Here is a 12,156-nt window from a genome sequence, read left to right on the forward strand (position 1 = left end):
GGAGAGAGAAAATGGAGGCAGCCAGCATTTTTGGGTTTTTCCGGCGAGCTTCGGTGAGCTATGGACGATCGGAGGACGTATCCCGACTCTCCTCAGCTCAAGCTTCGCAATGGCACTGGTTTCGTGGCGATCGGGCTCCGTTTGTGAATCGACGGCCGAGATCGTCTGAAAATCTTTTCGGATGATCGGATGTCAGATCGGAAAATCGGAAGCAGGGATCGTCATCAGCGCGTCGTTGTGAGTCCGATGGTGTGTTCGGATCGTCGATCGGACTCCGGTGGCCGGAGGCGAGTGATCGAGCGTCTCGGTAATTTTCTCTGGTCGTTGATCTTGGAAATCCTTTGATTTAGAATTGTGTCTACTGGTTTATATTGAGTATTTGATGATTTTTGTGAGTCAAAAATAATTGTCTGTCAGTTTGCCTGCCTCGTATTTTGTGCTGTGTGGCGGAGTTGAGAAATAGTAAAGTCTGGGGACCCGACTCCCGCTGTCTGGATTGTTGAATATTTGTAGTGTTTTTCTGGCAGGTCCTGAACCCGTTTTTACGAGGGGTAATGTCCGTGTTGTAGGGAAGGTTCTGCCGAATTTTCGGTAGAATTCTCCTAAGTCGAGATTCTTAGACAGCCAGTCCTAGGAGTCTAAACCTAGGATTAATGATCGATTGTTTCAGCGTTTTGATAAATTATTTTCCGTGACTAGATTGCCTGTTTGTTCGGCTCGCTCCAACCGAGGCACCGGAGCAGAGCTAGGAGGTCGCCCAAAACCTGCGAGTTAAAGTCATTTAATTATTGCACTATCGCTAAGTCTGATTTTAATATGCTATTTTAGAATTTGTACTTAATATGATTATTAGTATCGCAAAATAAATAATTTCACTTGATTATTAATTATTGAAAATAATATAAATATTATTATTAGTAACGTTATAATAATACAGATATTATTTTTTTTTGACACGAATTGCACGTTGTCTTATCCTAAATTTTTAATCTTTATTTCGATATGTGTTGAATAATTTCATTAGACAATGATATTTATTAAATGTGATGATTGCGTTTTGGGAAATGTGGCTTTCGTAGAACATGCCACCTGGTGGGTTACATCGGGACGGCGTCTTAATGATCATGGATATAAGATTATTATGGATTTGTTTGCCCCGATCGAGCATTGCTCTCTGGTGAGTTGATTGATTCTTGGGAGTTAAGGTCCCCGATCAAGCAACGCTCTCTGGCCGGCTTATTTGGAATTCAAGTGTTCAGTCGGAGGTAAGGACCACGATCGAGCTTGCTCTCCGAGCACCGGACTGTTGGATTAAGAGAGCCGAAAGGCTACTAGAATTTGGGGTTAGGGTTCTACTGAGCCACTCGTCCCGTAAAAGTAAAAATATATTTTATTTATTTATTTATTTATTATGGTATGATTATAATATGATTTGTATATACGTGCATGGTTTGATATACTGATTCAAATAATTAATATTGTCTGTGAAGACTACAATAGTCTCTAGATTATTTGATTTTAACTCACTCTCGAGACTGACAGTCTCAATTTACTTTTTTTTCTTTTTTTCAGATGCGTGACTGTTAGTCTTCCCGCGACTCTTATTCAGTAACTCGACTCCTTCATCATCGGGTGATGTATTTGATTTGGTATGTAAATTGGTATATCTTAGATTCTCTGCAGTAGTAATAATAGATGTATCAGTTGTAAATTTTATGAGTTTCGGGTCTCGCCTAATTTTTCTGGCAGACCGAAGTATTTTTGTAGAATGTAACTATCAAGATAATTTATGGCTTTAATAATATTAATTTTGAGATGAGATTTGATTGAGTTAGTGAGTGTCAGGCTTACTACAGAATTCGGTGGCCTTAAGCCTACCCATTCTCTAGTGCCGGTCATGGGCCATCGGATGGGGTTGTGACAAAAGTTGTACTAATAATATACCTTATATATATATATATATATATATATATATATATATGTTCCAGATCTTTGAGAAAAATAAAATAAAAAACTCAAATAATATATATACTTAATCTAATCCTTAAAATGTTTCTAAAATTACAAGAAATATCTATAATTAGCTACAATATCACAATTACGAAATAAATCAACACAATTCTATTAGGGTTCTAAATTCAGTAATACAAACATAATATATGAAACATACCTTGATCCATGGCTTGCTTAATGTTAATTCCTTAAGGTAATTGTTCTTCTCTCTAATCTTCTTGCTTTAAATAAGCCTCTTTCAATGGTGCAAAGCTTAGTTTTTTTTTTTTTTTATGGTGATTTTTGTTTTAAGCAATTCTCAAAAGAAGAAAATGTGATGAGCCAAAAATAAATAAAATAGGAGGCAGTTACCTGATATAAAAAAATAACCTCTCTCTAACCTCTTTTATATTTAATTAAGTAACCCCCACTTACCAATAATAATTCTACAATTATATTATTATATAGATAGTGTAATAAATTTTATTGCATGATTTAATGAAGGTAGAGACAAGGGCATTATCCCAATGGTCCAATTCATAATTAACTAATAACCATTATATTAGTTCATTTAATACTAGACCATATATTTAATTATAGGTCATTAATATAAGATTATAATAATAATAATCTTACATTCTCCCACTTGACCCATGAGATGATTTTGGCATTTTAACCATAACTGTAAACACGCTCCTTTCGTTAAAATTATCAAAATCACCAACTTTAAATGAATCCAAACAATTGAATCATGGTGGTCACAAGTCATTTGATCGACAAGATTCCTTCCATATATCACAAATTGTTCAATCCATATAACTTTTATTAACATTATTTGAAGAATTTCATAATCTTTAACTTTTATATGTCATACTTTAAACTTTTCATGTACATAACAATATTAATGATATTATAAAATTATTTGCAAAAACAACATTAATTGAATTCATAAGTGTCAAATAAAATATTCAAGCAAACATTCACATGTACATGTTAATTGAAATCAAGCTAACAAGGACTTGTCTATAATGTCCATCCTTTCAACAGGGCCTGTAAAAGCTATGGGCGCCAATCCCTTAGTTAACGGATCCACTATCATTAGGTCAGTACCTATATGCTCAAATGACACTCTATGTTTTCGCACCTCTTCTTTAATCGGTAGATATTTCAAATCCATGTGCTTAGCACCCTTAGAATATCTATCGTTCCTTGCAAAGAAGACAGCTGCAGAATTATCACAAAACAATCTTAGTGGTCTTTCTGTATTATCGACAATACCTAACCCTGAGATAAAGTTCCACAACCACAATGCTTGAACCGTGGCCTCAAAACATGCCGCAAATTTTGCCTCCATAGTGGAAGTAGCAATGACAAACTACTTCCCACTTCTCCATGAAATTGTTCCTCTTACTAGTTGGAACAAATACCCAAATGTAGACTTTCTAATGTCTACATAACCAGCATAATCTGAATTTGAATATCCAATCATTTTTAAGTGATTTGATCGCCTAAATGTGAGCATGTGATCCTTAGTGCCTTATAAATATCTAAGTACTTTCTTTGCAGCTTTCCAATGATCCAAACCATGATTACTTTGATAATGGCCTAACATTCCAATCGCAAAATTAATGTCTGGTCCAGTGCATGTCTGAGCATACATAAGACTACCGACCACTGAAGCATAAGAAATCTTATCCATTTCTTTTCTTTCCAAATCATTCTTTGGACATTGCATTTCGCTAAATTTGTCCCCCTTTTGAATTGGAACCTTACTTGATGAGCAACTTTTCATTCTGAATCTCTCTAAAATTTTCATTATGTATCTTTTCTGAGACAATCCCAATAATCTTTGTGATCTATCACATAATATTTCTATTCCAATCACATAGGATGCCTAACCCATATCTTTTATTTCAAAATTACTAGAGAGATATTTTTTTTACATCATGTAACATACCCAAGTCATTTGCTGCTAAGAGTATATCGTTAACGTATAGTACTAACATCATGAACTTGCTCCCACTAACTTTGATATAGATACACCGATCAACAGTGTTCTCTACAAAACCGTATGACATAATGGTATCATTAAACTTAATGTACCATTGTCTAGAAGCTTGTTTCAAACCATATATTGACTTCTTTAACTTACACATCATACCTTTACTACCCGAAGAGATAAAACCCTCAGGTTAATCCATATACATTTCTTCTTCTAAGTCACCATTAAGAAATGCGGTTTTCACATCCATTTGATGAAGCACTAGGTTATAATGAGCCACCAACGCCATAACAATTCTTAAAGAGTCTTTCTTCGATACCAGAGAGAAAATTTCTTTATAGTCAATGCCATTTTTCTGAGTATAACCTTTGACGACAAGTCTGGCTTTATATCTTTCAATGTTGCCTTTAGAATCCCTTTTGGTCTTAAAGACCCATTTACATCCAACTTGCTTGGATCCTTAGGCAACTGAATCAAATCCTAGACTTTATTGTCATCCATCGATTTTTACTCTTCTTTCATACCACTTAACCACTTTTCAAATTTTCACATTCTATGGCTTCTTTAAATGAAACTAGATCTTCATCAATGCTTAAGTCACATTCATGTTCAAGTGAATATACCACATAGTCATCCGAAATTGCCGGTCTTTTATCCCTTGCAGACCTACGCAATACCCGTTCTTATGGTATATTCTCCTCATTTACGACTTCAACATTTTCTATTGGTTTATTGAGAACATTCTTTACTGGTGAGTTTGGAATATTCACTTGTTGTTCGTATATTGTGTGACTGTGATACAACATAAGGAACGAAAATTCTAGAAGAGATATCAAGTGTTGGATTCTTTTCTATTTGAATCTCTTGAATATTCACCTTTCGTGGTTTCTCACTCCCACTATTCTCCCCATTCTCAATGAACCTTGCATTACCAGATTCAACTATTTTTGTTGTATGGTTAGGACAATAAAATATGTAGCCTTTAAACTTTCATGGGTATCCTATGAAACAACCACTAATGGTTCTTTCGTCAAGTTTCTTTTCATGAGGATTGTAAATCCTCACTTCTGCTTCAAAACCCCATACATGCAAATGCCTTAAGTAAGGGTTCCTTCCTGTCCATATTTTATAAGGTGTTACGGGAACTGCCTTACTAAGAACCCTATTAAGCAGATATACTGTCGTCTTTAATGCATGCATCTATAAAGATAAAGGTACAATACTATAACTCATCATGCTCCTAACCATATCCATAAGAGTACGGTTCCGCCTTTCACTTACACCATTTTGTTGTGGTTTACTGGGCATTGTATACTGTGCATAAATACCCCGATTTTTAAGAAATTTTGCAAATGGACTAGGACATTATCCACTTTCATCATATTTTCCATAATATTCACCACCCATATCGACCTTGCAACTTTCACTTTTCTATCTAATTATCTTTCAACCTCATCAGTAAACACTTTTAACATGTCTAATGATTGAGACTTTTCGTGTAATAAATAGAGATAACAATAACGTGAATAATTGTCAATAAAAGTAATAAAATACTTTTCACCGCCTTAAAACGGAATATGAAATGGACCACAAATGTCAATGTGTATTAACTCTAGTAATTTAGTACTTCTTGTGGCTGGATTCTTTAATATGTGTTTGGTTTGTTTACCTTTGATACAATCCACACACACATCCCAATCACTAAAATCTAGTTGAGGTAAAATTTCACTTTTCATTAACCTCGTTAACCTTTCTCTAGATATGTGACCTAATCTTTGATGCCATAAGAAAGCCAAATATTCATTATGTGCACTATGTTTACTACTAATATTATGATCAATATAAAACAAAGATTCAGTAAAATTAACATCAAGATTGACACAATATAAACTATCCATTAATGTACCACAACCATAATAGTACTGATGTTTATACATCGAAAAACAACCATTACCAATCTTAAAATAAAAATTACAATCATCCAACTTTGAAACGGAAATCAGATTTCTGGCACATCTAGGAACATAGAGACACTTTTCAAGATCTAGATAACAACCGGTGTCTAGAATCAATCTATACGTCCTTATTCCTTCTATTTGCGCCTTCATTCTGTTGCCCATATAAAGGAACTTTTCAATTCCTTTTAAAGTCTGGATTGGAAGGAATCCCTGCATTATATGTGACACAAGAGTAGTGGCACTAGAATCTAACCACCAAGTATTATTGGGCACTTCAATTAAATTTAATTCAAAGTATACAGAAACAAAATAATTACCTTTCTTTTCAAACCATGCCTTTCGTTTATGGCAATCCTTTTTGAAGTGTCCAAGTTTCTTGCAAAAGAAACAAATCTTCTCCTTCTGGATTTAACCCTCATTCACCTTTAGAGGAGTCTTACCCTTGCCTTTCTATTTCTTTCTTGGCTTCCCTTTGCTGTTGCTAGCCTCATTATGAATAGAAAGATGGATGGTGTGATCCTTCAACTTCCTTAATCTTCCTTCTTCCTGAATTAGCATATCCTTGATTTCTTGTAAGTTCCACTTTTCTTTAAGTGTGTTGTAGTTTACTTAGAATTGTCCAGATTCAGGAGGAAGAGAGTTGATGATGAATTGAACGAGGAAGGACTCGCTCACATCCATTTCCATTCCCTTAAGCTTGGCGGCTAAGTTGGTCATTGAGGTTACATGATCATGAATTGGTTTCGACCAATCAAATTTCTTTGTTGTCAGCTCACTCATCAGAGTTCCCACAATAGACTTATCAGCAATGTCTGATTGTGAATACTCCTTGATTTTCTTTATAAAATCCTTAGCACAGTCTGTCTTAGGAATCGACGGTTTAACATTTTCTGCCATCGTCATTCTCATCAAGTTCAATGCCAACCTGTTTGATCTTTCCCAAGCCCCATAAAGAGACTTTTCGCTTTCAAAACTAGCCTCGGTAATTTCAGCAGGCTTTTCATCAGTAACCAGAGCTAGGTCTAAATCCATTACGCCTAGTTGGAACTAAATCTGCTCGTTCCAGTCGGCAAAATTCAATCCATTGAACTTGATCAATCCATTCCCTAAGGCAAACATGTTGGTCATAGCTGCAAACAATAATACATTCTCACTTATTTAATGTTTTGAGTTCTTTACGTCGGATTCAAACATATAACAATAATCTACATATTTAAGTTCACCTTTGGGTGATTCTTAAATATATAACATTAAACTATAATAATTTAAGTACGAATAACTTTAACAAATGATCAAGCATATTCAAATAAGCATGTATGTTATCTTTGGATATACACCCACATTTACCAAATATGTTAATAAATTCCTTTCATTTTTTATTTATTATAATCAATGGTTCATCTTTGGATAACCTCCTAGATTTATAATTAATAATTTCAATCATAAACTTTTATGTCATTATTTGATTATAAATAATTGAAATATATTTAAATTATTTAAGTAGCCTTTAAAAATTAAGTCACTTTGGTGACTATAACTATTACTTAAACACAATGTCATATTTTAAGAATCTTTATAAGTTTAATCACTTTAGTGACTATAACTTATCTTAAATTAATCAAATCGGTCATTTATACTTGATTAAACAATAAATTTTTTTTAATGACAATTAAACCCAAAAATATATAAATTATCAAAATTTCTATAATTCAATTAAACTTTAATTAAATTGAATTTGAATAAAATTTAAACAATTATGCATAAATTTGAATATTTTAATTTCATTCAAAATACTTTAAAATAATTTTAATTTTCTTTTATGCACCCTAATTTTAATGTAATTTAATTGTAATTGATTAGGCTCTGATACCAATTGTTAGATTAAATTATACACTTATACACTTAATCTAATCCTTAACATGTTTCTAAAATTACAAGAAACATCTATAATTAGCCACAATATTACAATTACGAATTAAATCAACACAATTCTATTAGGGTTCTAAATCAGTAATACAAACATGATATATGAAACATACCTTGATCCATAGCTTGCTTGATGTTAATTCCTTAAGCGTAATTGTTCTTCTCTCTAACCTTTTTGCTTTAAATAAGCCTCTTTCAATGGTGCAAAGCTTAGCTTTTTTTAATGGTGATTTTCTTTCTTCTTTTTTAAAGAAATTCTCAAAAGAAAAAAATGTGTTGAGCCAAAAAAAAAAAAAAAGGAGGGCAGTTACTTGATACAAAGAAATAACCTCTCTTTAACCTCTTCTATATTTAATTAAGTAACCACTCCACTTACCAATAATAATCCTACAATTATATTATTATATGGATAGTGTAATAAACTTTATTGTATAATTTAATGAAGGTAGAGATAATGGCATTATCCCAATGATCCAATTCATAATTAATTAATAACCATTATATTAGTTCATTTAATAATAGACCATATATTTAATTATGGGTCATTAATATAAGATTATAATAATAATAATCTTACAATATAGTTCTAATATGTATCTTTAGAACTAAAACGTATAATTCCTGTATAAGATTTCATTTTTTCGAGGTAATGTTAAAAGAAGCCAACAGTAAGCTCAAATTTCACCTTAATTGGATATTTTTGTTAGATTTCATATCATAAATGTATCTTGTAAATTGTAATAAGATATGATAATGAACTTTGATTGCTTGTTAATTATCCTCAAAATTCATTATGCTGGTAAGTTAAAATTGAAATAGCTCAGAATTGAAAGCTTTTGCATCATATACTCTGTCAAAATGAATGGGCAAGATGTTAACAATTACATGAAATGTAGAATGGTTATAACAATTCAAATTTCGGATCCAAATTATCTATAGTCTAAAAAGATGTGGGAAAGTTAGGTCAGTAATTGAGTTCTCGAGCGTGCCTTGAGTTGCAAGATATTAAAGTTCAACTAGCTTGTTTGCATTTGCCTCGCTACAGTTCTATGAAAACCATTAAATAAATAAAGTCAAATTGGTGAACGAGGACAATATAAAAACACATGACACAATACATTAAATATATAGCAAGAGATAAAGCTTACATGGACGACTGATTACCCCTTCTCCCTTCCTAAATAAAGAAATTATTACATAGATCAAGTGAGATTCCATTGACATGAGTGATAGTCTCTCGGTCTGTGTAACAAATTTCCAACCAAACCAGCCAAGGAAATGAAAAAAGAAAAAAACACGAAGACAAAGACACAAACTGTAATTGTTAGAATCACAAAATTGAAGAAGTAAGGAACTGGATTAATTATTTCTAGAGTGATGGTGTGGATCAGGTCCTCCAGGGCTGACCCTATCAGGATAGCCATTTCCACTTTTGTTTGCTTCACTTGCTAACAGGTTCAAGGCCTCGTACATTTTTCTTACGTTCCTTCTCTTAACCATGGAAATAAGAGGACGACCCTCTGCCATTACAAACAAGAAGAAGACCAGGATCAATATTAGGCAAACCAACATTGAGTTAGCCATTGATCAATGAACTTAGTTAATTGCTTTAGTGAAATAGCTAGCTGGGCTCTATATTTCTGGTTTGATTTGGAGACTAGAGCAGCCTGTATTTATAGGCCTCTGTGATCTCACACTAAGTTTCACTTAATCACAAAGACATACTTATTAGTGGACAGAGCGTTATAACTCAATCAGCACGATCTTGATTTGTCAGCTTACGTGGAAGAAAATGGTTTTTCCCGTCAAGGCTCTCGAGCTCTTTAATTGCATGCCCTCTGCTTATATCTACTGCTATATATATATAATTCGTCCACTGTAAAGCTACTTTCTCTTGAAACTATTTTGATCAAGTATTTATATCTATCTCTTACTAAATCTTTAACAATCAGATACTCGATGGCTAATTAGTAGTTACATCTGTTGGCTTTACTTTAATTAAAGTATTCTTCAGCATTAATCCAGGGTAAGTTCTCTTTCTTTCTTTTAACTTTAATTGCATGGTGATTCTTTTTAATTCATTAATTGCTGACTATTCAATAGCTATGTAACAACTTATTATGTTGCACCCCCGGTTCTAGTGATTGGATTGATGACCAAATTATTAATAGTGACTGGATAACAAAGTTAAAGCTGAATGATAAACAGAACAAATCAAAACTTAATGTACCCATTAATCCATATCCTTACTATGTGTTAATGAATTTTTTACATGGATAGATCGGAAAATGTCGCTGTTAAAGAGGATATGTCAAGAACCGCTACGAAAAGAAAGTTGATATAATATAACTGATGACACAAAATCTATAAAGAGCATATAGATGCTGAGGTACAATTGAAAATGAAAAGACAGCAACTAGCGCACCTTGATTTATACAAATACTGATTCCACTATATATGAGGATGCAGATGACCTCATTGAGGATAAGCCATCCATAAGAAAGAAGAAAACTCTATTAGTCTGTTAAAAAAGTTCAGAGCTTTTGTATTTTTAAGGGAAAGAAGTATGGAGCTTTAATTGCCTTGTGTTAATTAAATAATCAAAGGGTGTAAGATAAGCACAACGTCGCTGCTAAGCTTTACAACTATTGCCGCTCAGTTTGGATAACTGAATCCATTTCTTAATGCCTTGCCAACCCGTCAAGGTAATCCATCACTGCAAACACCACTTCTCTATATAAACCAATAAAATAAAATTTATTTAGCTTAAATGACAGACATGTACACTCAAGTTGCCCCTAATGGACCTTCCTATTGTGTGGCTGAACCTTACTCCTATGTGTTCGATCAAAATGTCAACCGAAAGCTAATTCGTTGGCGTACAAGTGCAACAGCTTAAGTTGGTGCTGCCTTTTATTTATGGCTTAATGGCACTAAAGCTCATAGAAATAAATTTAGTTAATGCCCATAAAAATGTTGACTCTGATTAAAGATCCATCGTCCGGTATTAATTTAAGGGTTAATTGATAATTTATTAGTGCACTGATGATTTAATCTATCTATTAGTGCTTTAAGCAGAAGTCAATTGTATTAACCGAGTGAGAAGGATGTAACATAGCAAACTTGGGTGTATTGTCCGGCAACACTTGTAACATGATAGACCGGTTTTGCTGATAATTTATGTTATCCTGTCCCATTATGAAACGAAGTGCATGCTGTAATTAATATTTAGATTATTGGCTTATATTAATAGTCAGCCATAGCAATAAAAAAATTACAATGACACATTATTTTATAGGATATCTGATAGAGACATCGAACTCTGTCACTATACTCTTCATCCATCGTCAATGATTTGCCGCTAATTAAGTAGACTACTGCTTCTTGCAACTATGTCTAATTATTGGAATTGGGATCGATTCAATTTACTGTGTCAATAGATAAATTAAATTAAATATTAATATATAATATTATTTATTAAACATTACATTTTTATTAATGAATTAATTTATTATTATTAACCGCCATAATTAATAACTAACCAATACAAATACAACAACTAATAAATGATATCATATATCATTATATAATTAATTTTATCTGTAAATAACGTGACAAATGATTTCTCTTAGTTTGATTTGCCTGTGGGTCCGAAGATATATCTTTAATTCTACAGAGGAATACAGTTGAAACCAAACCGACAACTAAAGCTTAATTATCTTCTATCGTTAGAGCAATTTCGGTTTTGCTTAGTGCTAAATTAAATAGAAGTACTAAATTTTAAATATTAATTATTTTCTAATATTATCTCCATTTTCTTATTAAAATTTTAAGTTTATATTATTATTATTGTTATTATTTATTTAATTGAAAAATATAGAAACTATTTCCTTTAAAATCTTGATAATGAATGAATTATTTTGATACCATTAACTTTTGATAATGTAGTGTTAATATAATATTATCAGATATTTATAAAATAATTCTAATTAATATTGCGTCTTTAAATAAAATAACAATATGATACATTAAAATGGATAAGATGAGATGTATTTATCAGTTCTATAATGATATATCGTAAATATTCAATTTGGTGGATTGAAATTATTAAATACATATATTTATTTAATAAATAATTTTTTTATTAGCTTGATAAATTGAAATTAAATTTCTTATTATGTAATTGTTAAATACAAATATAATGTAATTATAGTGATTTTTACTTTTGGTTGTGTATATTTAAAATTAACTCCAGTTCAATTGACTTAAACTAAAAAG

At 32.1% G+C, this 12,156-nt stretch overlaps 1 protein-coding gene across 1 annotated transcript; it reads right to left on the minus strand.

Moving 5' to 3' along the window:
• Positions 1 to 2,995: 2,995 nt before the first annotated feature.
• Positions 2,996 to 3,346, minus strand: LOC107261512. The gene has a single exon (XM_015721399.2). It carries the CDS (start codon positions 3,344 to 3,346, stop codon positions 2,996 to 2,998), a length of 351 nt encoding a protein of 116 aa, XP_015576885.2.
• Positions 3,347 to 12,156: the final 8,810 nt, after the last annotated feature.

This window comes from Ricinus communis, chromosome 5, assembly GCF_019578655.1.
Source record: "Ricinus communis isolate WT05 ecotype wild-type chromosome 5, ASM1957865v1, whole genome shotgun sequence".
NCBI classification, from domain to species: domain Eukaryota; kingdom Viridiplantae; phylum Streptophyta; class Magnoliopsida; order Malpighiales; family Euphorbiaceae; genus Ricinus; species Ricinus communis.